Raw genomic sequence first — 27,007 nt, 5'->3', positions numbered from 1 at the left:
TGCCATCAAGGGGACTACATTTCTGAGGCTACCCTTACCTTTTTAGATACCTATAGGCAGTTGTGGGAAGCAACCAAGGGAAAGAAGTGGTGTTAGACCGGAAGGGGATAAAAGGTCAGAGGTGATATTTTCCAAAAAAGCTGTGCATGTTATAGAGTGCCTTGTATGCTAAATTTTAGATAGACTTACCATATTATAAACTTTCCCTAATTTTCTCTCAAACTTTATTTTAATGAGGGAAGTTTCTAGGGCAAATCATGAAAATCTCAGTTTTACTAGAGTTTTAGTGAATAGCCACATCATTTCTCTATGACCTTAATTGTGTTCTTTTTTATAGATGATAACAAGGTCTTTAAAAACAGGTTGCTAGATGGTGTGAAGTCCCTTAAAGGTGAGTGAGAAACATAATAAGAATACAAATGAATATGAGATCTTCATTTTATACTGTTTCCAAGATATGAATTTGAATGCTGCCATCTGTCATATGTACTGATTGCAAATGTATGCTTTTTTGGACCTCAATCTTTATTTTAGCAGTTGAATCTGATGTTCTATCTTGGAAGTAAAGCACCACACTTTCTTGTCATATTCGAAATTTTCAGGAAGAGAAATATCAAATTTCATGTTTACATGGGAAAAAATATAAATGATTAGCAGTGATTCAGAGAACTTAATAAATAGAAAAAACTAAATTGGAAGTTCATTCATCAAAAGTCAACCTACTATTGTTTAGAACTACATAATGTTTGCCTCCAGTACCAGAATTCCCTAAGCATTCATTGAACATCATTTTTTTCAACCAGATTTTTTTTAATTCATTAAGAAAATTGAGGCTGGCAAGAGTGATAGCCCTCAGCTTTACATCTTCAATTCCTTTTTTTTAATTTTTTTTTTTCAACGTTTTTTTTTATTTATTTTTGGGACAGAGAGAGACAGAGCATGAACGGGGGAGGGACAGAGAGAGAGGGAGACACAGAATCGGAAACAGGCTCCAGGCTCCGAGCCATCAGCCCAGAGCCTGACGCGGGGCTCGAACTCACGGACCGCGAGATCGTGACCTGGCTGAAGTCGGACGCTTAACCGACTGCGCCACCCAGGCGCCCCAAAAAAAAATTTTTTTTAATGTTTATTTATTTTTGAAGGAGAGAGAGACAGTGTGAGCGGGGGAGGAGCAGAGAGAGAGAGAGAGACAGAATCGGAAGCAGGCTCCAGGCTCTGAGCCGTCAGCACAGAGCCCGATGCGGGGCTCGAACTCACGGACCGTGAGATCATGACCTGAGCCGAAGTCGGATGCTCAACCGACTGAGCCACCCAGGCACCCCTATGCTTATTTATTTTAAACGTTTTATTTATTTTTGAGAGAGAGAGGGAGAGAGAGCGCGCACGTGCGCATGCATGGGTGGGGTAGGGGCAGAAAGACGGAGACAGAGGATCAGAAGTGGGCTCTGTGCAGACAGCAGCAAGCCTGATGAGGGCCTTCAACTCACAAACCGTGAGATCATGACCCCGTCAACCAACTGAGCTGCCTGGGTTCTCTTTAATGTTTATTTATTTATTTTGAGAGAAAGAGAGAGCACACGCAGTGTGCAGGGAGGGGCAGAGAGGGAGGGAGGGAGCGAGAATCCCAAGTAGGCTCCACGCTGTCAGTGCAGAGCCTGATGCGGGGATCAGTCTCATGAACTGTGAGATCATGACCTAAGCCAAAATCAAGAGTCAGACACTCAACCAACTGAGCCAGCCAGGTGCCCTGAGATGCTTGGCTTTGACCAGCCTTTGCCTCTTCATCTGTCCCTGGAGTTCACAACTGGGTTTGCGTTGCCACTTAGTCCATTGCCTCACACTGATCATGGCGTGAAAAGGTTTCAGCACCACCACCGTCTGGGCCACAGCCCAAATCAGCCAAGTTCTAAGGTGTAGAATTCAGGTGAATTCTTAACTGACTTCCACATCCTCCCATTTTACAGGAGTATCCCTCTCTGGGGCTGATGACCGAGAAGCTATCCCAGAAAAACATCAATTTGATCTTTGCTGTAACGGAAAATGTAGTCAGTCTCTACCAGGTGACTGTGCCTTCAGGGATTTCGGGAGTGGGGTCTGTATTGGGTGGAGCCGTCTCTGGGAACCCAGGCACACTAGCACGGGCCATGCTTCCCAACCAGGAAAGCCCCTCCTCCAGCCTATTCCCAGGGGCAAATGGCTCCTTTTTATGGTCTCTCTCCTCCAACCTTGAACCTCACGGGATGGGTGTGTTGGTGTTTGTGGTGCTGGAGGGGAGTAATTTATTGGGGGAGAGGGGTGTGAGAAGTTCTTTATAATTTTTCTCAGGGCTGCAAAACTGCTAGGTTTGTTCCTGGAAGTGACAAGTAAAATATCCCATCCTTCCCTCAATCTTCGTTTCAAGACCCTCATTCTGATTTGGGGAGGGCTTTTGAGATCACCCTCTTCATTTAGTCAGCCTTGCACATCTCTCTGTCTTACCTTCTAGAACTATAGCGAGCTCATCCCAGGGACGACAGTGGGGGTTCTGTCTGCCAATTCCAGCAACGTCCTTCAGCTCATTGTTGATGCTTATGGGGTAAGTGTCTCGCACTGGGGTTGGGTCTGCTAAGAACCCACCTCACTCGGCATTCCCCAGGAGGGAACGCAGATTTTGGAGTCCTGGATGTGAGTCCACGATGCAGCCTTCACTGCCTTCCTCTTATTCTTCTAGAGGCTGGCTGATGGCCAGCACTGGGAGGAATGCAGCCTTCTGAGAGGGAAATGGCTCAGAAAGAATTGCCAGGGAGTGTCAGGAGCAGTGGGTGGAAGAGCTTAGAGAAGGTGGAAAGGAAAGAGAGGTTGGGGGTGGTGATGAGGAAGGACAGGGTGAGGGATAGGGCTCCAACAATAGAGAGAAGAGGGAGCTGAGCCAAGGGGAAGATGAGGTTGGTTAAAAATTAGGTAAAAAAAGCTACTATCCAAGGTGACCAGTGCTAGCCCTCCCTTTTTGCATGTCTCTGAGGCTTGCAGGAGGGTGTGGCTGGTTTAGATTTTACCCAGATTCAACTAGACACCAGGGGGCACAGAGAGAGAGAGAGGAGCAGACCTTGGGCAGGAAATATTGTAAGAAATAGGCTCCTAAGGATGCTCTCCTCTGGCAGCTTCTAAGCAAACCCCAGCACCCAGCACTGCCGCGGTGAGTCCATGGCCACCTGGTATTTTACTTGGGGTGGAATTGGTTCCTGTCTACTTCCTCTCGGCTCATCTCCTTAACCTTCTTTTGCCCCCTTTCTGCTCAGAAAATCCGCTCTAAAGTAGAGCTGGAAGTGCGGGACCTCCCCGAGGAGCTGTCTCTATCCTTCAACGCCACCTGTCTCAACAACGAGGTCATCCCTGGGCTCAAGTCTTGTGTCGGACTCAAGATTGGAGACACGGTGAGGTGGGCTGGGCTGGGCAGGGGCTGAAGCTTCAGCTCTGGCCCTGGCCTTTGCCCCTGAGCGTCTGTGGGCACCCTTCCATTCCTCCCCTGCACCTTCTTCCCGAAGGTCATTACAAGTTGGATATAACGGAGCTGCCAACCTTTTCCTCTGACTCCTGTTGTCTAAACTTCTCCGCTACGTGGAGATCTTTAAAAAACTTGCGTTTAGCTTACCTCTGTTTGTTTATGCACAGCTGATTGCAAATGAAAATATTTCTTACCTTTGGCCCAGTCTCCAGCCTCCCCTAAGGTAATACCTGTCTTTCCTCTACAATGTGAAATGGCAGTCACATCTACCGATAGTTGCTGAGCGCCAACTTTGTGCCAGGCATCATTCGCTGCTGGAGATTCAACAGCAAATGGAACAGGCAAAAATACCAAATACCCACTGTCATAGACTTCCAGAACGCAAATGTTCATTTTGCCTCTCAGGTCCCTCTGTGGCCTCTATGGCTTTCTTTCCTTACTGGTTCTCTTCTGCTTCTGCCGATGGGGGGAGGGGTTGGTGAAGAGGGAGGGAAGCAGAAAGGGGGATAGCTATATCTCTATCACCGGTATCACCTGTATCTCTATCATTTCTGTATCTAGGTCCATCCATCTGTCCGTACACCTATCTATATTCTAGAACATGTGCACAGATCCTGTCTAAGAAATATTGGCCGGAAAGGTGTTTGACTGCACAAGTGATGATGTACTATATGGAAATTAAACAGTAGATCCTGAGCCTTTGGTCACTGTGTGGCATCGTGTGGTGCCATATAGTGCTTTGTGTGTCTGGCTGACTGACCTTGTGTATAATCAGTCCAGCTGGCTTCATTGGCCAGAGAAGAATTTTTATAAGATCACAGGTTCTGTTCTGCTTGAGCTGGCTTATTTCACAGGTGGAATTAAAACACACACACACACACACACACACACACACACACACACACACACACACACATATCCAGGGGCACCTGGGTGGCTCAGTTGGTTGAGCATCCAACTTCAGCTCAGGTCATAATCTTGTAGTTCGTGAGTTCGAGCCCCACCTCAGGCTCACTGCTGTCAGTCTGTCAGCGCAGAGCCTGCTTCAGATCCTCTGTCCTTCTCTCTGCCCTTCCCCCACTTGCAGTCTCCCAAAAAATAGATATATATATAAAAAAAACCAAAACCAACCTCTCTCCTGACTGTAAATTATGTCTGTGCACCCAACCAGATACAACTGGACAACTGTCCCCAGGCTTTTCTTTTTGCTTTGCAGACCTTGGTCATTTGGAGGCTGAGGAACTCCAGGTTGCTGGGGGATGAGACACCCAGTTTGGATATTCCCGGGCAGGGCAGGGCGGGGCAGGGCGGGGCAGGGCGGGGCTTCTTTCCCTCCAGGGCTGGAGTGATAACAGGGTGCGCCTGTGTTTGAATGCGGTCTTCCTTTCCACCCAGGTGAGCTTCAGCATTGAGGCCAAGGTGCGAGGCTGCCCGCAGGAGAGGGAGAAGTCCTTCACCATCAAGCCTGTAGGCTTCAAAGACAGCCTCACCGTTCAGGTCACCTTCGACTGTGACTGTGCGTGCCAGGCCCATGCTGAGCCTTACAGCCGCCGCTGCAACAATGGCAACGGGACCTTTGAGTGTGGGGTGTGCCGCTGCGGGCCCGGGTGGCTGGGGTCCCAGTGCGAGTGCTCCGAAGAGGACTACCGCCCCTCGCAGCAGGAAGAGTGCAGCCCCCGGGAGGGCCAGCCCGCCTGCAGCCAGCGGGGCGAGTGCCTGTGTGGCCAGTGCGTCTGCCACAGCAGTGACTTTGGCAAGATCACGGGCAAGTACTGCGAGTGTGATGACTTCTCCTGCGTCCGCTATAAGGGGGAGATGTGCTCAGGTGAGTGAAACTGCACACCCTCCCGCCCCTGTACCCGCGCACGCTCGCTCGCACATCCACAGCCTCTGGAAACTTAGGCCAGGGCTTAGGTGGGCACAGGAAGGCCCAGCAGGCAGAGCCGAGTGGATGGTCCTTCCACTCCAACGGCAGAAGACAGGAAGGAGGTTCTCTGTAATTCCGCTCTGCTCCCCGCGTCCTTGCTCCTGGGGTACACAGCGGAAGGGAGCCTCTGCTCTCCTGGAGCATGGGAACGAGTGGGGGAGCCTGAAGGTGAAGACCGTTATTTTCTTTTCTTCCACCTGCCATCCTGCTAATACTTTAAATCACTGGCTCTTGATCATTTCAAGGATGCGGAACAACTCCCTTTTTAGGTTAAAAAAAAAAATCTCTGGCTGCTGGTAATTAGATTTTTAGTAGTTACAGATTCGGAAACTGCATGGTATCAGAATGCGTAGTAAAGTTGGTAGTAATTATTTTACATGAATTTGTCTTTTCATGACAAGACTTGGAAAATAGTAAAAAAGCAAGGCAATGGAGCACGTTTAACAGCCAATACACTCGGAACAATGAGTGGAAAATCATAAGCTCTTTTTACATGCTGGCACTATTTTGTTATCGCTATTGGCACTATAACGTTTTGGATTCTAGATCTGTGCTGTCAGATATAGTAGCCCCGTGTGGCTATTTATTTGTAAATTAGTCACATTGAATTATAACTTAAATAAAATTTAAATAAATTTAAGTTAAATGAAAAATGAGGGGCGCTTGGGTGGCTCAGTAGGTTAAAGCTCTGACTGCACTGCCAGGGTGTTGACTGCATAGAGCCCGCTTGGGATTCTCTCTCTCTCTCTGCCCCTCCCCCATTGGAGGTTTTTTTTTTTTTTCCTCTCTCTCAAATGAACTTAAAAAAATTTAAAAAATAAATGAAAAATGAAAAATTCATTTCCTCTGTTGCTCAGGAGCTCCACGTGGCTCGTGGCATGCTGGACAGCACAGACATGGGAAAGGATTGCCATTGAGAGGCCCAGCCTGCAAACTGGGGGTTACGATTTTGGCTCCTTCTACCTGCAGGATACTTTTTGTCCTTCTCATTACAAAATTCAGTAAAGTCTTGAGGCCCACGGAAAATCTCAACCTGGTCTTTCCTTGCCCTAAAGACTGCTCCTAGGCTACTTCCCCAGCTAGACCAAGTGGAACTAATGTGAATGTCGTCTGTATGTGCTGACAATACTTGCAGAGGCAACTAGGCAGCCTGAGTAGTTCCTGGGGCACTGGGGATAGGTTTTCGCTGGATTATGGTCTCTGAGCACATGTCTCCTCTTGTGACAGAGAGATCAAAGACATTTGCAAGTTGTTTAGGATTGGTTTATGGGTGTATTGTGTGGTTAATTAACACAGATTATAATTGGCTTCTTTGGTGATCAAATCTATGGCGGAGATTGGCTTCCTTTGCAATGGGGCTTAAAGGAGCCGAACTAATCCAACCAGATGTTCACTTTAACATCTGCCTTTAAGAAAGCTTGATTAGAAAGGGCTGCCAGTGTGGTTCAGATGGTTAACTGACTCTTGATTTCGGCTCAGGTCACAATCTCAGGGTTTGTGAGTTTAAGCCCCACGATGGGCTCCTCCCTGACACTGTGGAGCTTGCTTAGGATTCTCTCTCCCTTTCTCTCTGCCCCTCTCCTGCTTGAGCTCGCTCTCTCTCTCAAATAAATAAACTTTAAAATTTATATATATATATATATATATATATATGTATATATATGTATATGAAAACTTGATTAGAAAGGTAAATCTATGTCATTCTTTTAAAAAAAAATTAAAAAGGGGGCACCTGGTGGCTCAGTTGGTTAAGCATCCTACTTCAGCTCGGGTCATGATCTTGCAGTTTGTGAGTTTCAGCCCTGCGTCAGGCTCTGTGCTGACTGCTCAGAGCCTGGAGCCTGCTTCAGATTCTGTGTCTCCCTCTCTCTTTGCTCCTCCTGTGCCCATGCTCTGTCTCTGTCTCTCAATAAGAAATGTTAAAAAAACAATTTGATTCTAAAAAAACTTAAAAAATTTTTTTTAATGTTTATTTATTCTTGAGAGAGAGAGAGAGAGAGAGAGAGAGAGACAGAGACAGAGCATGAGTGAGGGAGGGGCAGAGAGAGAGAGAGAGAGGGAGACACAGAATCCGAAGTGGGCTCCAGGTTCTAAGCTGTCAGCACAGAGCCCGACATGGGGCTCGAACTCACAAACCTTAAGATCATGACCTGAGCTGAAGTCGGAGGCTTAACTGACTGAGCCACCCAGGTGCCCCATAAATCTATGTCATTCTAAAACATGCCCAAGTCACATAAAAAAGACTTCTTTTTATTATCTACAACATTGTTTCCTTTATTCATGTCAGCAAAATTTGACAGAGATTGGAAAAAAATGGTAGCAGGGAGATTAGGGGAGAAAGAGATCAGGCACGGACCCCCCAACAGCAGTTTGAATTAGAGGGCGAGGGAGGCATTTCAGCTCATTTTACTAGTGAATAGTACTTACATCATATTCAGAGTACCAAAAGGAATGGTAAGTTTGATGTGGGAGACCACGGGGAGTAGGGTGGGGCTGAGGGGAAGAGGGTTGTCCTACGTGAGGCCTACAGATAGCCCCTTGGGGGCACCAGGGACAGAGGGAGGGCCACTTGTCCTCCAAGCCTCCTGGTTCCTGGTCTGGTATGAGGCAGGGTGGGAGGGACCGCGGGCAGAGTGTGTTTCCTTCAGCTGCTGGCCCCACCGATGCTGCGAAACAAAGCCATCGGGTTCAGCAGCCTGCTTCCTGCCTCTCACTGGTGCAAGCACAGCTCGTCAGCAATGCGCTCCACCCAATTCAGGAGGGAACCCCAGGCAGCAGCTCAGAGGCCTCCCTCCCCCACTGCCAGCCCGGGTGTTGTGTGCCTACTGGCTGCAGGTCTGGATCCTGTGGTGCTGCCGTCACACTCCCCAGTGACGGATGCTCAGGGACACACACTTATTGAGCACCTGTTCTGTGCCAGGCGCTCAGTCCACACGGGTGAACAGGGGGCATGCGTGATTCCTGACCACTCAGTTTGTAGACCAGTTCACCATTGTCTCTTCCCTGGGCTGCTGGCCTGGTCTGTTCTTTGCTGCAAGCAGTGGCTCACGAGGGGGGCATGCTATGACTTAGCCATTTCCCCAGCCTCTGGCCTTCCCCCTCCCCGCTGGAGGCATGGTCTTTTGTGGTCATCTGTTATCAGCACTTCCTTCGGAAACATCAGGGAGTGCATCCTTCTCCCCGAGGGACTCCCCGAGGGACTCATCCTTCTCCCCGAGGGACATCCATGAGCATAGATTGATCAGACACCCCTGAGCCAGGTTCTGTGCTGTAGTGTTGTGGGATAGGGAGGCATGAATAAGACAGTTTTGCCCTTAATTAACTTACCTGAGGATAATTCACAACATGAGGCAGAACGTGCCAGATCTTAGAAGTGAGGCGTCCTTGGGGCGCCTCGGTGGCTCAGTTGGTTAAGCGTCCAACTTCGGCTCAGGTCATGATCTCGTGGTTTGTGAGTTTGAGCCCCGCGTTGGGCTCTGTGTTGACAGCTCAGAGCCTGGAGCCTGCTTCCGATTCTGTGTCTTCCCCTCTCTCTGCCCCTCCACCCACTCTCACTCTGTCTCTCAAAAATAAATAAAACATTTTTAAAAAATTAAAGAAAAGAAGTGAGTTGTCCCTGGGGAATGTTATAGGAGTCTCCTGGAGAGAGACCCAGTGTGAACAGAGGAGGCCTGGGTGGCTTCATGGAGGAAGTAGGATGTCAGACAAAGGGTCGGCTCATAAGGCAGGGAGGAGTGGGGCTGACATCGGCCTGGGAGTCACGCTCTATAGGGAGAGGTCATTCCCTCTGACCTAAAATACTTGCTCCTCCCTTACCCCTCCCCCTCCCTCATCTCCACCCCTCCCCTGCTGCCTTCTTTTCTATTTCCCTCCTCTTTCTTACACTCTCTCTTCATTTCTCACCCTCCTCCTCTGACTTTGCTGTGAACCCAGGCTCAGCCACCCTTTTGCTGGAGGGATGCCAGTCCTGTGACATTACCGCACTGTAGCTTCCTTCTGAGGGCTGACCCTGCCAGGGCTCGGGCTCGGCCTGCCGGCTCCGGCCCGCCACTCTACTTCCAGCCTCGCTCCGTGGCTGGCCTGGCAGACCATCTTCTCAAAGGTTACTTTGTTTGGCCTCACAAAGGAAACACTATGGGACAAGGGTTTCTGAGGAGGCGGAGGCCTCCGGGTGCTGCCAGACCTCTGTGGCGTCTGCCTTTCCCTGTTCGGGAGCCATCACTGAAAGCTGCTTGTAGTAGACACTGTGGGGCCCCTCCAGCTGCTGTTAGGGCTGCTGATAATGGCTCACAGCTGCCCCTTCCTTGGAATTATCTTCAGCTGACAGGAGCTGTCTTGCCCTCAGACCTGGGCCAATGACTGGTGGACAAAGGTTACACAAGACCATTCCCTTTGCCTCCGGGTGGAGCGGGCTCTACTCTCCAGATATTTGGAGCTGGGGCAGCTGACCTTATGTTTGCCATCCAGAAAGAAGCAGACATCTCTTTCCAAGGCAGCAAAGGTGTGTCTGAGTCTTGAATAGAGGATGGTGCTAGGATCACTGGCAGAGAGACTCATTGACCAAGGGCCTCTAGTCAGACCCACTGGGGTCCCTGGGGAGCAGAAGATGCCAGCTAGTGTCTGTTTGAGCCTATGCACCTCGCTCTCCTCCACCATCTTGGGGCCCATCCGCTCACACAGTGACATGATTTTGAGACCCGTTGAGGTTACTTCCCCTTGGCTCCCTGCCTTTCCTCTGATTAACAGTCAGATTTTTATTATTCATCCACTTCTTCCTGATTCGGAATCCTTGAGAATGAGTCACCCTTTCTTCTGAGTTTGGGAGAGCCAAGTTTTCAAGCCTTGTTAAGTGATTAGGGGGATGTAGCACTGAGAGTTAACACCTGCATTTAACCAATCTACCCCCTACCCCAATCTCTCTTTCCCATTCCTACATTCATGCAGTAAAGTGAGTAGGTCTTTCCTACTAGGGCTGATGGCTCTCTGCAGTACTGTGATGATACAACACAGGGCACATGCTGGTGAATGTGTGTGTGGTTCCCAGGATTTTTTTTTCTTTTTTAATGTTTATTTACTTATTTTGTGTGTGAGAGAGAGAGAGAGGGAGAGAGAGAATCCCAAGCAGGCTCCAGGCTGTCAGCCCAGAGCCTGATGCAGGGCTTAACCTCACTAACCAAACCGTGAGATCATGACCTGAGCTGAAATCAAGAGTCAGATGCTTAACCAACTGAGCCACCAGGCACCCTACCCAGGAACTTAACTAGGACACAAGCTCCACGGTAATAGGGACCTTTCCTGTCTCATTTACTGCCGAATCTCCAGTGCCCAGTGTGAGCTCAATAAATATTTGTTGCATAAATGGATAAAGAAACATTAATTGCATGCCTACTGTATTTCAGACGTTACGCTAATCCCTGCCGACGGACAAATTGATATGTCCTCTCTCACTGTGGAGCTCAAAATCTAGAAAGAGAAACAGATAGGCAAGCAAATGGGCTGGTCATGAGGGTTAAAATAGAGGCATATGTAAGTGCTGGGAGAACACGTAGTAGACAATTTGCTCCGGGGAGGTCAGAAAAAGTTATGGAGGGGAAGGAACTTTTGAGTTGAGCTTCGAAAGGTAAGTGGGAGTTTGGTAGCGATCACAGGACGAAAGGGCGTCAAGGCAGAGCTAGCAGCATGAGGCTAGAAGGATAGAAGGTGGTGACGCTTCCGTGGGGTGTTAATGAGTGGCCGTGGGAGGAGGGTGGATGAGGGTAAAGCTGGAGAGCAGGCTGAGCCACGGGTTGGGGCCCCTCACCTGCTGCCCGCCCCCTCGGGCTGTGTGCTTTCAGGTCACGGCCAGTGCAGCTGTGGGGACTGTCTGTGTGACTCCGACTGGACCGGCTTCTACTGCAACTGTACCACGCGCACCGACACCTGCATGTCCAGCAACGGGCTGCTGTGCAGCGGCCGGGGCGAGTGTAAGTGCGGCAGCTGCAAGTGCATCCAGCCCGGCTCCTACGGGGACACCTGTGAGAAGTGCCCCACCTGCCCTGACGCCTGCACCTTTAAGAAGTGAGTGGGCAGAGAAGTGAGTTGGAGCCAGTCGGGTGCTAGAAGGAGGGAGGGGGTCCCCCAGGCTAGAATCCCCAACCCTCCAGGTTCTTACTCACCAAAGCTTCAGGAGGAGGCGTCCGCTGCAGCTAAGAGGCTAGTTTTCCTCTTCCCACGGAAAAGTTTGGGCAAAGAGGGAGGGAGAGCCAACCATGCAGGGGCCAAAGTAGCACCCGCTGGACTCCAGTTGGAGAAACCCCTCTCCTGGGATGGCATCCTGAATCCCTGAGTTGGGAGGAAGGCTAAACCAGGGAACTTCTGGGGAACGTTCTCATGTTCCGATCGTGTGGGAGAGTTGGGCTGGAGTTATGAAGGATTCTGTGAAACAGGAGATGTTCGCTAGTACAAACTCCACTCATCTGGGGTCAGGGGAAGCTCCTGCCATTTCTCTTGCCACTTTCAGCAGGGCTGGGCTCATAGGCATGCAACCTGTGCATTTGTACAGAGCCCTGTGCTTAGAAGGGCCCCATGCTTGGTTTACCGCTCTGCTGGCACTGTCTTGTAATGCTTAGGGATTTTTGAACAAGGGGCCTGACATCTTCTTTTGTGCTGGGTCCCCAGATTACATGACCGGTTCTGCCTTTAAGGCTCCTCGAAGTGGCACACGCCTTACCTCCTGTCACACTCTCGGATGGGACATGAAGAAGTTTAATGAGGGGACTGGGGCCTTCTGCCTGCCAGGCTCTGCCTCTGGGTGAGGAGGAACTCCCACCCCTGAACTCCAGACCCGACCCTCTGGGTCCCCCAGAATTGTCTTACAGGGGTTTTTGTTTCGGTGTTTGTTTTCCAAGGTGGGGCAGCTTTCTGGTGTGTGGATGTCAGAGCTGGACTGACACACACGTAGGTTTGCTCCTCTCTCGTCTTTTTTGTTTCTTTATTTTTGAGAGAGAGAGAGAGAGACAGAGTGCAATTGGGGAGGGGCAGAGAGAGGGACACATAGAATCTCAAACAGACTCCAGACTCTGAGCTGTCAGCGCAGAGCCTGACGCAGGGCTCAAACTCACAGGGCTCGAACTCGAAGACGGCGAGATCATGACCTGAGCCGAAGTCGGATGCTTAACTGACTGAGCCACCCAGGCGTCCCTCTCCTCCCTTGTCTTAATCTCTGTGTCGTCTCTCTTTTAGGAAGTGTGTGGAGTGTAAGAAATTTGACCGAGGAGACCTACATAAAGAAAATACCTGCAGCCGTTACTGTCGTGATGAGATTGAGCCTGTGAAGGAGCTCAGTAAGCTCAGCATGTCTTAGAATTGTGCACATATGCGGCTGCTGAAGTTTTCAGTTGATCCCAAAACGTGTCTATGTCTCATCAGTAAAATGGAAGAGTAATCCCTGCCTCAAAGGCATGTTGTACAGACCTGATGCACACTAGGCACTTAATAAAGGCCAGCTTCCCTGAGTCCTCTTGTGCCCTCTGCTAATTTGTTCCACAGTCCCTCCCCATTCTGCTGCTTCCCGGCACCCACAGACTCAGCAAGACCCTACAGATAACTTTTAAAGTATGTAGAAATCAACCCTAACTTGACCTCCCCAGGGAGAGGAAGACAATGCATCCCATTTTACGGATGAAGAAACCTAGGCTAGGTGATGTCAGTTTAGGAGGCTAGTAACCATTTACTGAGTTTACTTAACTGAGAGTGTTCAGCAATGCCCAGGCATACTGCTCTGCTGGTTTGGAGGGAAACCTTCACCCTTATGGATTTTAGCTAAAATCATAATGCTGTAGCCTTTTTTGGCTCTCTGGAGCCCTTCCTAGAATAAGACAGATAAAAATACAGTGGTGAGCAAAACTCTTGCCTGCAGTCATTGTAGTTTGAATTTCTTTTTTTTTTTTTTTTTTTTTTTTTAATTTTTTTTTTTTTTTCAACGTTTATTTATTTTTGGGACAGAGAGAGACAGAGCATGAACGGGGGAGGGACAGAGAGAGAGGGAGACACAGAATCGGAAACAGGCTCCAGGCTCTGAGCCATCAGCCCAGAGCCTGACGCAGGGCTCGAACTCACGGACCGTGAGATCGTGACCTGGCTGAAGTCGGACGCTTAACCGACTGCGCCACCCAGGCGCCCCTGTAGTTTGAATTTCACCTTGACCAAAAAGGGGATAATCTTTGTTGCTGTCAGCACATCTGATGTTATCTGGGTCAGCTAGGCATTGGTTGGTCTAGGGAGATGGCAATCTCTCCTGAGATAGCTGTCTCTCACGAAGGCAGGAAACATGTTTTCAGTGAGAGCCACAGTGAGACACAGCCAGTCAGTCGGCTTCTGGCTTGGGGTGTTACAGAAAAGGGTCAGCTCTCTGGATCCTTTGGCTAATATCAGAAGTGGGGCTGGTGGGGGGGGGGGGTGAGGGGCATGATTTGGGGATTGAGTTTGAAGAGACGGCTTTTCCTCCTGAGGAGAATCGGTATGCTGTGATTAGCTCAGGCGGGCAAGACTGCTGAGAGAGATGTGAGATGTTTTTATTACCTAGACCAGAGGGGAATCTCAGGTTAGTTGAAAGTATTTCTCTTACCCCCACCCCCGTGCCATGATAATCATAAAGATAAATGCTTGTTTGTATGGAATTGTGTAACTTATAAAAGTTAGGCAAGTATCTTTTCATACACATGATCTTGTCTTTTTCTCAGCCACCTAGTAGAGTAGAACTGTGGTACTGTTGTTATCTTCATTTTGCAGATGAGGAAACTGAATCTCAGGAAAGCTACATAACTTGCCCGAACAAGTTAAGCTTAGAATGAATCTGGAAATCCTTACTCTTTCCACTGTACTCTTATACCACTAGTTTTCGGGCGGCTCATTGAGTTCAAGTCTGATACTACACTTGATCTTAGCCAAAAGGCCGAGAAACAATCATTGAGTTCAAGTCTGGTGTGCTCTGAGACTCCTGTTTTAGTTCTGTTCCATCACGTACTTGTGTTGTGATCTTGGTGCATTTGCTTAACATCATCGTGTGTCAGTTTTACCTGTCTGGTTGCATCACTATAGGACGTGGTGCAAATGATAGAGGGGCACCTATAGTTTCCCTGTCAGAATAAGAGGCTTCAGAATTAGAAGGGGTGAAGCCTACAAAAAAGTGATGGGAGTCAGAGAAGAGAGGCTGGCTCTGGAGAGGAACACTGGATCAGACGCAGAAACGGAAGAAATGTAAGGGCTTTGCCAACAAACTATTGAGAATAGTTGAGCCAGGAGGGAAAGGAAAGAGAGGGAAGGGAACACCCTTCTCTATTAGGTACTGTTCACTTGACATCATTTAGTTCTCTACCAGTGTTGTGAGGTGGGTTATCCTTTTCCTTTCATAGATGAAGAAAGAGCCAATGAGGTCAAGTAACTTCCCCAATATTACGCAGCTGACAGGTGGTAGAGCCAGGCTTTGAATCACACTGTGTCATGTGTTCTGTCATGTCCCTTCCAAGGGAAGGAATACGAACCAAAAAGGGTCTGGGAGGGACAAAATTCAGCAGCGAGGGTCATCTAGAGGCAATTGCCAGGCACAACAGCCATCTCAAGTCTAGGCATCTTGCCTAATGTCAGGCATAGGGTTTCCTGTTGCATACTTTCTCAGAAGTCCCATGACTGGGGTTTGGGGATGGCCCCGTCTTCCAGGAATTGCCTTGTTTTTCACTCTCCCATATTTTCCCCTTCCTCAGAGGATACTGGCAAGGATGCAGTGAACTGCACGTACAAGAATGAAGATGACTGTGTTGTCAGATTCCAGTACTATGAAGACTCCAGTGGAAAGTCCATTCTCTATGTGGTAGAGGAGCCAGGTACGTGAACCGCCAGGGCCCCTGACACTGCACCTATAGGGAGAGGGAGAGCCACGTTAGGCAGCAATTTCCACCCATTACGCCTCTTACACAGAACAGCCAAGTTAAGACTACCTTACAAGTGGTAAGTTAGGGCCTGTCATCTGGGGGTGGGAGATATTTAAATACCAATCTTTGTGAGAAAGTGACTTGCTAATTGAGGAGGCAGAAAAAGAAGGTGAGTAAGGAAAGGAAGAAGGTAGATATGGATCCCACGAAGGGACAAAATACATCCTGGCATTTTTTTGAGGTGACAGTATTAAGAAGTGAGGAATTTAAAGTCTGGGACTCTTCAGCATCCGCTCCACTTAAGGTCAGGTGGTTGCCAAGGGCAACCTGTTCGCTGCTTCAGAGGAAGGCCTGATGCTTTGAGGTGTTGACCTTACCAGGGTCACCATGAGACACAGTACTGGCTTTGAGGCACCAAGCCAAGGTGTTCTGAGCACTGAAAAGATAGTGCTTGCTCTCACAGCCTTCTGGAAGCAGGAGGAGCTCATCCGTCATACACAGACCAACCACAGGTTTGTCGCCATCCAGTGTAGTAGATTAGCTCTCTTCCCCTTACCACCCCCGTCTCCTTCCTTTCTCTTACACAACAGACGAAGCGATGAATCACTAGAAAATATTTTCGAGTACTTATTGTATATCAGCCAGTAGACTAGGTGCTGGGAATATAACAATAAATCAAGCAGATGTGGCACTCACAGGCCAGGGGGAGAGGGACATGTAAATTGATAGTGATACTGCTGAGGGACAAGGGCTGTGCCAAGGCGGGGGGTAGACAGGAGCTTCTATGAGTGAAGGAACAATGTCTGAAGGCAGAGACTAAGTCAGTTGGTTGCTCGTCAGTTGATTCCTACAGCTGTAGAAATTTCTTCAAATCCTCCTTCAGACCAGGGTCCAGCAAACACTTTCTGTTCAGGGCCAGGGGTTAAATATTTTAGGCTTTGGCGGCACCTGGGCGGCTCAGTTGGTTAGGTGTGTGACTCCTGATTTCAGCTCAGGTCATGATCTCATGGTTCATCGGTTTGAGCCCCACATTGTGCTCCGCACTGACAGTGTGGAGCCTGCTTGGGATTCTCTCTCTCTCTCTCTCTCTCTCTCTCTCTCTCTCTCTCTGCCCCTCACCCACTCGTGCTTTCTCTGTCTCAAAATAAATATTTTAGGCTTTGTGGGCCTTGTGGTCTCTGCCATGACTACTCTGCCATTGTAACAGGAAGGCAGCCATAGTCTATATTTAATGCACAAGCCTAAGTATATTTAGAAAGACAGGTGGCAAGCCACATTTGGCTCCCAGACAATAGCTTGCTGGCCCCTGCTTTAGGAAAGTGGGTCTCCAACTTTTCTATGTTCCCCTTGCTAAAAAATCGAGAGTCCTGAGCCCCATGCTGCTTCCATGAGCCTCTATGTTCTTTTTATTTGATTTTTTATTACATTTTTAAATGTTCATTCATTTTTTGAGAGAAAGATGGAGCACGAGTCGAGAGAAAGATGGGAGGGGCAGAGGGAGAGGGAGACACAGAATCCGAAGCAGGCTCCAGGCTCTGAGCCCAACGCAGGGCTCGAACCCATGAACTGTGAGATCATGACCTGAGCCAAAGTCAGACACTTAACCGACTGAGCCACCCAGGTGTCCCCAGCCTCTGTGTTCTTGAATAGTGCTCCTGGCAGTTGTGAGACGCCCCAATATTTGAGTGCCTCTGCTTTGGACACATCACTTCCCCTAGTGAGCCTTCTCAGACCTCCTCCATCATCCTTTCTTCTGATTCGGTTGGGTGCTCCTGTTTGAGTCCCAGAGCAGCTGTGTTTCCCTTAGATGGGCCTTCATTCCACCATTAACTTGCTTCTTTAATCACCCATCTCCCTCAGTAGATCACGTGCCCCACGAACACACGAACCATCTGTCTTATCTATCGTTATATCTCCATACTTGGCTCAGTCATCTACAGAGAAGATACTTAGTAAACGGGTTTTGAATGAGTTACTAGGACTGATTATTCGAGTTGACAGGCAGGCTTGCATACATGTTGATAACCTGCTCGGAGAACTTTGGCTGCTTGGAGAAGGAAGCGGGTGACAGTGGAAAGAAGCTCTACTACATCCGGGTCAGCCAGGGTGTTGCTGGCTGCATGGGTACCGGAGAGCATGGCGCCCCCTACCGTGATATTGTTCACCTGCCTTTCCCAGGGCTCTCACCCTTCAGAAGGGAGAAGGAAGGTAAAGGAAAGGGTATGACCTTAATTTTATTTAGCGACTCAAGGGAAAGCTGACATGGGAAGGGGAGAGGGCAGAGTCTGGGTATGTATCTGTGGGGGAGCACATGTGGATTATTTGGCCATGACCCCTCACACTTTCCCGCCCACCTGTGTTAACACGTTTCATGGATTTTTCCACACCCGCCCTATTTGCACCTTTGTGCTTTCTCATTTTTGAAGGGCAGTACGTTCTTGCTTTGGGGTTTAACGTTACTTCATCTCTGCTATAACAATCCTTGCAGGTGCTTCTGCTGTAACACCAAAATCTTTTGGCTTGATATTCTTAGATGGAATCCACTACTTGGAATTATGGGGCAGAAAGATGGTGATAACCTGAGCTGGTACAAATAACCCCCCAGGGTGGGGGGTGGAGTAGCTTTTCTGATGTAGATTCCATCCTCCACATGAGGAGATGGGACCCCAGACCCATATTCCCTATCTTGTTGCCCTGGAATTCTGAATTTGACCTCTCTTCTCACCTACCGCCCCCAACTATTTTCAGGGGTTCTGGCTTTGTGCAGAATGTGTCATCTGAGGTCCCAGAGCATAGGAGGGGATTATTCTCATTCTCTTCCCCAACTCATGCCTTTGCGGATGGTCTCCCTGAAGGGCTGGGCCACTGCAAGGCAGTAGAGACAGCACTGCCAAAGGGCTTGGCCTTGACTGGGTGGTGTTCAGCCTACTATGTGGAGTGGGCTCCGCTGAGCTGGGTCCTTATCACTCCCAGATAGAGTTGCCTCGTCGAATACAATATGTCCCATTCAACATTTAGTACCTACTTAGGCTGAAAAATTATTGTTTATCTGAAATTCAAGTTTAACTGGATTTCCTGTGCTTTTGTCAAACCTGCCAGCCCTGCCCAGTCTTTCCTGACCTTGGGTCTCCACGATGGGTCCTCATCACCGTGGCTGAGAGAGCTCTCTAGAGACTAGCTGATCTCATCATCTTCTTCCGGGAATCCTGCCATCTACTCCTTTCAGGACAAATGCTTAATAGATGTTTTTGCCTGAAGACCTCTTGACATTCTACTTGTCCTGCCCATACTGACATGCAGAATTGAAGAGATTTCACTCTGAGGTTTGAGGGTCAGCCCTCTCTTCCCAAGAATTCATAATTGTTGTTCCCGGAAGAGCTGGTGCCCTTCACTCCTGGGAACTCAGACACTGGAACCTCACAGCCTCTCTCCAGATGCTCCTTTAATTATAGACAGGTTATAATTTGGTAGCTTGGGAAATAGCCAGCTTGGGTCTGCATCGGTGGTTGTTTTTGGGTCATGTGTGGTGAGCATAGGGTGTATGTTTAGAGAAGAAGGTGGGAGACAGTGTGGAAAGTAGGCATGACCACCTCTCCAGACCCATCAATACCCGTATATTCAAACACCTAATTACATAACACCTGAGAAGTTACTGGAGTGAGGTCACCCATCAGACACCTGTGGTTTATGGGAAGCAGAGCTCTGCAGAGCACAGTCAGCTTGGTCTTCAGAGGGGTGATGCACCTCTGTCTGTGTTGGTTGTTGACTAGGGTTGAACAGGAAGTCGGCTTTCAATAGGGTTAGGATTAAAGATGACGAAATATTTTGGGAAGGAACCCAAAATATTGTCTGGGTTGGCAGGCTTCCTGGTCTCTGTGCTAACAAGGACATTAGGTTCCCAGCCCTCAGAGATGTACATATCCAAACCAGAGAAACAAATACAAATGCCTAAGGAGCTAGGTAAATAAATTAGTGAAAACAGGTGTAACAAGAACACGAGTAATAATGGTAGCTGATAGTTATTGAGCACTGAGTCTGTGCTAGGCAGTGTTCTGAGTTCTTTAAATATATTTAACTTATTTGTTTATTTTTACAGGTTTCTTTTTTTTTAAATATTTATTTTGTGGGAGGGAGAGAGAGAGAGAGAGAGAGAGAGAGCATGCACGAGTTGGGGAGAGGGGCAGAGAGAGAGGGAGAGAGAGTCCCAAGCAGGCTTCATGATCAGCATGGAGCCCGATGCCTGGGTGGCTCAGTTGGTTAGGCGTCCTACTTCAGCTCAGCTCACGACCTTGCAGTTCGTGGGTTCAAGCCCCTATTGGGCTCTGTGCTGACAGCTCAGAGCCTGGATCCTGCTTCAAATTCTGTGTCTCCCTCTCTCTCTGCTCCTCCCCCACTCATGCGCACTCTCTCTCTCTCTCTCTCTAAAAAAGAAATAATCCTTAAAAAAATAAATAAGTTGGGGTGCCTGGGTGGCGCAGTGGGTGTTCGACTTCAGCTCAGGTCATGATCTCACAGTTCGTGAGATCGAGCCCCGCGTTGGGCTCTGTGCTGGCAGCTCGGAGTCCGGAGCCTGCTTCGGATTCTGTGTCTCCCTGTCTCTCTGCCCCTCCCCCATACATGCTCTGTCTCTCTCAAAAATAAATAAACGTTAAAAACAATTTTTAAAAGTATATATTTAACTTAACTATGCTTCATAAGTTTTGGAATTCAGTGCTATTACTTTCTCCATTTTAAACATGGAGAGATAGGAAACAGACACCCAGAAAGGTTAAATAGTTTATCAAAGGTCACATAGCAAAGTAAGTTGTCAGCCAGGATTCGAACCCTGGCGGTCTAGCTCCAGAACCCACAGTAGCACAGCCTCCATGACAAGTTAACATGTTGCCTCTGTTTAGTGGAGAAAAGAGGGTGGTGACAAGTCTGGCAAACTAGAAAATGTGTCCCATCTAAAGGGGACAGCAGCTACTCACATCTAACCAGAGCTGCCCTGTGGGTGCAGTGTTTCCAGACCTTTTTATTTATGTTTAAAAAATTTTTTTTTACTTTTATTTATTTTTGAGAAACAGAGTGAGACAAAGCGTGAGCAGGGGAGGGGCAGAGAGAGAAGGAGACACAGAATCTGAAGCAGGCTCCAGGCTCTGAGCAAGCAGTCAGCACAGAGCCTGATGCGGGGCTCGAACCCACAAAGTGTGAGATCATGACCTGAGCCGAAGTCAGACGCTCAACCGACTGAGCCACCCAGGCGCCTCTATTTATTCATGTTTTTAAAGGGAAGAAGAAGAATCTGAAGTTTTAGGGGGATAATCTCCTGCTTATTCCATGCTGCCAACAAAATAAAAATTTAATCAAGCTTTTGTTTTAAATCCAGTAGAGTTAACATAAAATCAACTTTTTAATAAACACTTGAGTAGGTTAGATTCTACCGGGGGTGACCTGCTTATGACCTCTAATTTAAACTACTCAGGACAGATTATTGCTGTCTTAAATATTGGTGCTCCCCCCCCCCTTTAAAAATTTTGATTTATTTTGTAAGCCCTGTTTCCCTCAGAGAGATTTCTAGTAATTTCTTACTTGGTCAGGTTGCCTTTACAACGTCCCTGCTCTGTGCTCTCTCCTGACAGAGTGTCCCAAGGGTCCTGACATCCTGGTGGTCCTACTCTCAGTGATGGGGGCCATTTTGCTCATCGGCCTTGCTACTCTGCTCATCTGGAAGCTCCTCATCACCATCCATGACCGGAAGGAGTTTGCTAAATTTGAGGAAGAGCGAGCCAGAGCAAAATGGGACACAGTAAGAGTCGGGGCTGGGCATTTTCTTAAGTCATTGGTTTGAGAGCCTCAACTGGAAATAGTAGGTACTTAGGGGAGCCAGGTTCAGCCAGCACCATAATTTCCCAGTTAGTCTCTGTTGTGGAAATTGGGAGATGGTCCTGTTGTCTTTATTATTCCTGAAAACCACCTGAGTCTCTCACTGCCACACAGTGACCATAGGTCCCATAGGTGAGAACTGACTGAGTACAGGTAGGGCCCAGCTCTGCTCTGGACACTGACATAATCAAAAGGAAACATATTCTCTAATTGAGGAAGACAGGACAAATGATGGGGGGTGGGGAACGTTATTATTGCCAGTTTGTAGATAAGAAAACTGAGCACAGAGACGTTCAACAGCTTGCCCAATTGTGGGAGAGAATCAAGTTATGATAGAAATGACTCTTTGGGCCAGCCTCTTAAAACATATCCTCTCTGCAATTTATTCTGATTGCATTCAATCAAGCATCTATTGAGAACTTTCTATATACTTAATTTTGCTCTGTTCTCCTTTGGCTCATCTTCCACATTCTGACTTTTTTTTCTGGACCTTCCAAAATGGCTGTTTGAGTCCATGAATGTCTAGCGGGAGGCTGAAAGTTTGTTCTCATTTGATGGTCACCTCAGGCCTTGGTACTCAAGGGTCCCAAGAAACTTGAGATGTTTCTGTTCGTACAGTGTAGAAATCTGGAATCTCAGCGGCACATGAGAATGTGTTGTATTTCTTGAAATGGGACTCCTAAAGACGGCCAGATCTTATGGGATTTATCACTTTTTGTTAGAAAATAATTTGGGCAACCCAGTGAGGGTCTTATTTTTTCCTGCTAACATGACAGTGGGTAGCGCTTGGAAGGATGAGATGAGAACAAATTAAAATTATTTTGAGTGAAAGCTATCCTCTCTGTTTCAGCTACCACCTGCTACATTTCTCGTCTCTGCCCGCATCCGCCAGCATAGTCACAACAAAAGAAAAAAAAAATTGGAGAAGGGCAAAAGAGAGAGTTCAGGAGAGAAGCAGGAAATAGATACTGGCTACAAGTGGTACTGAGGTGTTTGGGGATCACCAAAAAGTAATGGGTTGAATTCAACCCCTTCGAAACAGCAGCACAATGGCATTCCACTTTCTCTCTCCTCTTATTTCCTACCCACTCCCATCTCAGGAGCGAATATGGGGTTACAATGAGCACTAAGCGATTCATGGATGGTGTAGCCCGGAGAAAGGTGTCTTGGGTAAACTCTTCAGGCGAAATGTAATCATTGAGGGCAGGGAACAATTGAGGAATTCACTGTAAGACACATTTCTGTTCTCTCCGCAGGCCAACAACCCACTGTATAAAGAGGCCACATCCACCTTCACCAACATCACCTACCGGGGCACTTAATGACAAGCAGTCATCCTCAGTTCACTGTCAGGCTGTCCCAGAATTGTGGACACATCTGCTGTCATGTTTACAGGGAACGAAATCCGTGGGGCAGGATCGGGGGCTGGGAGTGGGGTGGGTTACAAGAATGTCAGTATGTGGAGGTGTGGGTCTCTGTGCGTGTGTGCGCGTGAGTGTGCTGCATGTGGGGGAGTGTGTAATTTAAAACTTGAGGTGTGTCCAGACACGTGGAGCTCCTCAGCCTTTGTCCGCAGAATGCCTCCTTCAGGGATCCTTCCTGCTTAACCTTAGGGTGACCCACGTAGCTGAGCAGGTACTGTTCATTACCTCACTGAGAAGCCAGCTTTCCTTTTCCGGCCATTTCTCCCGAAGAGAAGGGCAGGGCTGAGCCTCTCGTTCCAGAGGAAGGGGCCTTGACTCTGCCTTGAGTTGACGGTTCTTGGGTCCGACGCTCAGCAGCTCTGATAGCAAATGCTGGGCTCCGCAGCCTTGTCGTGTCATCTGGACTTTGATCTCCTTTGCCTTCCCTCAGGCTGACGGAGAAATCAGAAGCAAGAGCAGCCATCGGAGTTGCCTATGTCTTTTGCTGTCCCCTCAATCCAGTATGGTTCTCTCACAAGGGGAGCCCTTGCCAGCAATTCTGTTGGGAGTGAGGATGGGAAGGCCACTCAGGGGTCATGCATGGCCTGGATGAATGTGCCAGAGTCCCCCAGTTCATAATCATCACCCTTCACATTTGTCTCCTTGGCACCCCACCCTAGAAGTTCGATTGGAGGACGCGTGTTACCCTTAGACCAGCATCACCTCTTTACCTGCTACGTCTACACTCTCACTGCTGTAGACATTTGCTACATACTGGGAATTTCTTTCATGACCGGACGCTTTTCCTCCCAGGGAGAGTGCTGTGATGAGAGCCAGAGATCTGGCCCCACCCTTCAGGCCCTCTGCCCCTTGTCCAAGGCACCCCCCCGCCCCTACACCCAATCTGGTGCTTCTGTGTGCTACATCCATCCATGGGGCTGATTGCACTTATCTACCTCTTGGCTGTCTTGTGAAGGAATCATTCCCATGGGTCTCTGAGTCTGCTGGGCATATGTGCCACATTTAGAATGATGGGCCAGTTGTATCAGCGTGTGTGGCCTATTCTCCTACGGGCTGGGCAACCTCATTTTAACTCAGTCTTTAATCTGAGAGGCCACAAGTGCAATTTTATTTTATTTTTCTCATTGGGTCACCTGAAACCATGATGAGGCTTGCTTAATCTAAAGGAACATGTACAGAAACACATTTGCATTATATTTTGTAGTTTTATTTGAGGAGGAAGGAGCATATTTAAAAACAAACAAACAACCCCACATAGACTTGGGATGGATACAGACCCTCCCACTTGGCATCATTCATAGGGAGTTGCTGCCCATTTGCTGGATCTGTAGGGGCTCTCTCATCCTGGGAGCCTGTGGGGATGGCCCCACGGGCATGCTGGGCCATTCTGAGCAGGAGGGGTACAAGTGGTTCTTTTCTCCTAGCAGTTGCTTCCTTGGTGTTCACATTGGTCTAAACATTAACAACCACCCTCACCCCCCATTCATCAAGAAAAAGGAAAGAGCTATAGACAGTGGTCTGACGATCAGAAAATGTAAGTCCTGGCCTCATTGTTGCAGCTGAGGAAGTTTTACCCTTAATTAAGGCAAGCCTCTCTTCCTTCCCTTCGGGGCTCAGTTTTCTAGTTTGAAAAATGATAGTTTGGACCAGCCAGTCTGGAAGGTGTCTTTCAATATTGATAATCTGAGATGCTGGGATTTACTGTGGCATCAGACATACAGTCAAGATTCCATGAGATGTTGATACTACTTTTTTTGTTAAGTTGGGAGATCTGAGAGACCAGCTTTTGCAAGAGCAGATGTCATTCCACATCACCTTTCTCAATGAAAAAGCCTCATTCTGTCCTCTCTTAGAGCCCCTTCTCCAATGTTTGTTAGCAGTCACATTTCCTAATGTAGCACTTAAGCTCCACTTAGTTTATTATTCCTTAGCTCACTTTGCACACGTTTGCATCCACATATAAGGGAGAGGAATCCATTAAGAAGTAGCTGAAATGTGTATTCTGTATTCGTGTGTTAACACTGAGAATAAGCCTTGGAATTAGGAGTAGGGCAAATGACTGAGCCTTGTCTCACCCATGGATTACTCTTTACTGAAAGGGATGGTAGTACAGTAGAGGGGTAAATGGGGGAGGGGAGGGTCGATAATGAATCCCAGAAGTTTAGAACCTAACTATACCCTTTGGCTACTGAGACAAGAGTCCATTAAAGCAGTAGTTGGACCTTTTCTTTAGATAAGATGGTTTATATGAAGACACTATATCAAAGGAGGAAGAACATATATTTAAAGGATGAAAAAATCAGTAGGACTCTTTGAGCTTCTGGAAAGAGACTCCTAGGCTTTAAAAAGGCGCCGGGTGGTTCAGTTAGGTGTTTGACTTTGGCTGAGGTCATGAACTCACATTTCGTGAGTTCCAGCCCCACATCAGTCTCTGTGCTGACAGCTCAGAGCCTGGAGCCTGCTTCGGATTCTGTGTCTCCCTCTCTCTCTGTTCCTTCTCTGTTCACGCTCTCTCAAAAATAAATAAAGATTAAAAAAAAAAAAAGACCAATACTCTTTGTATGCGGGGAGAACCTGTAGCTGCGTTCGCAAGACAGCAAATGGCAGTCAGTTTGGGCATCACGTAGGGTGAACATCTAAATAGTATTTTGGTATCAGCACAGCCCAAAGAAGTTATTTATTTGTGCTCAGCTCATCTGGAGAGAATGTATGTTCAGTCTCAGGGTGTGTGGATAGTAATGGGAAGCTTGGGATGCTCCTGACAAGTTGTCACATAACGAATCCCTTCTTTCTCTCTCAGATATTCCTAGACCATCCATGATTTCAAGATCCCTCTCTTTGTTAGGTATTCCTGGTTGAAATGACTTAAGTGCCTTCCTGACTTCCTAACCACCCCCTCTGTTTGAATTGTGCAACAGTAAATTAAATGTGCTTTCCAAAAAGAATTGACCTAAGGCTGCCCAGTTCTTCCTGTGTTGTTATTTCTGTTTTCTTTGGGTGAAAAGAGTAAATGTCATCGCCTCAAAAATGATTATTTTAGAACAAGCCTGTTTCCAAATGTAACCAAATGATGACCACCACGGGGACTGAAGTTTACTCCAGAACCCAGAGCGTTTCTTTAGACTTTCATAATGTTTTCAAACTGAGTAGGTTATTGCTGTTCTAAGAGTTGGAGTTTTTTGTCTTTTAATTGGGGATTTTTTAGGAACTTGTGCAATCTCAATAGAACAGACTGTCAGTTTGGCCTAGGTTTTGTTTGCAGGAGGCATAAATCAGTACAATAAAGGCTTGATGGCAGATTATTGACAGGATCATTTAAATGCCCAGCTTTAGGGGGAAAAATGCCCAACTTTTATTTAAGGAATTGGGTCTCAAAATGTGGTTTGAGGACCAGCAGCCTCCATATCACCTGGGAAGTTGTTAGGAATAAAAATGCACAGGCCACGCCCCAGGGCTACTAACTCAGAAAATCTGAGATGGGGCCGGGCCCGGTGTTCTGTTTCAGCAAAGCCCTCCCTGTGATTCTGCTGCTTACTCAAGTTTGAGAACCACTGACTTAAGAAGTCACTTACCTGTCCTTCTGGCTTACTAAGTTTGCAGTTAAATCATCTCAGTTACTAAAAGATTATGAATACAGCTTGGCGGGTATATTAAGAGAACCAAATATCTACCCACACAAAATGAAAATGCACTTTTGATCCATTTTCCAAATTAAGTGATCAGAGGCTTCTGGTTCCCTCACAGCCACAAATTCCCATGAAAAACTAAAAGAAGTACTAGATCAAAATCACAGGGAAAGAAACCCAACTAACAGGATACTTGGCAGGCATCTAAGAAAACCTTTAATTCACAGGAGATGGGATGAATATCGAAATTATTAGCATTATCACTTTATAGGGTAAGACTCTAGAATTTGCAACTTCACTTTTTGCTATTTAAAATGTATTGAGCATTGACAGTGTGGGGTTGAAGTACTTTATGGCACACTCATCATCTTTGCCTTTGGGTCTTCCATTCCTTAAATAACGTGCATTTTTAAAAAACATGACGGTGCATGACGTCATAAAAGGATTATGTGAACACACACTGAGACCTTTTATGGTGAAATTTTGTAGGTACACTGTGTTTTATTTACTTCATGGTAACTGATGACTACATATCTGGGTAAAATGGAGGACTTTATGTGAAAATGAAATGAAAAGCTATATATCAAATCATATTTGTAATCCCCTAACTCTTGGCCTGTGTAGTCTGAACTCTATAGTGACAGCCATGTAATGACCACCGGGATCAATTACAAGCAAGTTGCCTTGGAATTATAGTGCAACTATAATTTTCATTTTTCACACTGATGTAAGGAAACAGTAACATATGCTGTGCAAGAAAACCATTTAATGCT

General features: G+C 47.5%; 1 protein-coding gene and 1 pseudogene across 1 annotated transcript; one reads left to right on the top strand and one right to left on the bottom strand.

Moving 5' to 3' along the window:
• Positions 1 to 1,752: 1,752 nt before the first annotated feature.
• Positions 1,753 to 25,553, top strand: LOC144615327 (integrin beta-3-like). Its single transcript, XM_081794732.1, has 10 exons — positions 1,753 to 1,911; positions 1,965 to 2,060; positions 2,486 to 2,575; positions 3,279 to 3,418; positions 4,885 to 5,309; positions 11,246 to 11,468; positions 12,633 to 12,733; positions 15,152 to 15,271; positions 20,941 to 21,107; positions 22,441 to 25,553. The coding sequence occupies exons 1-10, from the start codon at positions 1,753 to 1,755 to the stop codon at positions 22,504 to 22,506; spliced, it is 1,587 nt and encodes a 528-aa protein (XP_081650858.1). The 3' UTR covers positions 22,507 to 25,553.
• LOC144615338 (U2 spliceosomal RNA) lies at positions 14,201 to 14,355 on the bottom strand (annotated as a pseudogene).
• Positions 25,554 to 27,007: the final 1,454 nt, after the last annotated feature.

The sequence above is a fragment of the Panthera onca genome, assembly GCF_046562875.1.
Source record: "Panthera onca isolate mPanOnc1 chromosome E1 unlocalized genomic scaffold, mPanOnc1 haplotype 2 h2.Chr16_ul_11, whole genome shotgun sequence".
Taxonomy (NCBI): Eukaryota; Metazoa; Chordata; class Mammalia; order Carnivora; family Felidae; genus Panthera; species Panthera onca.
This window is presented reverse-complemented; position numbering and strand designations above follow the sequence as displayed.

Bases quoted from the DNA above. Each gene is read 5' to 3' on its own strand.
- LOC144615327 (XM_081794732.1), top strand. From the start codon at position 1,753: ATGCTTGGCTTTGACCAGCCTTTGCCTCTTCATCTGTCCCTGGAGTTC. The intron at 1,912-1,964 runs GTGTAGAATTCA...CCCATTTTACAG, and splicing joins CAAATCAGCCAAGTTCTAAG to GAGTATCCCTCTCTGGGGCT. The intron at 2,576-3,278 runs GTAAGTGTCTCG...CTTTCTGCTCAG, and splicing joins TCATTGTTGATGCTTATGGG to AAAATCCGCTCTAAAGTAGA.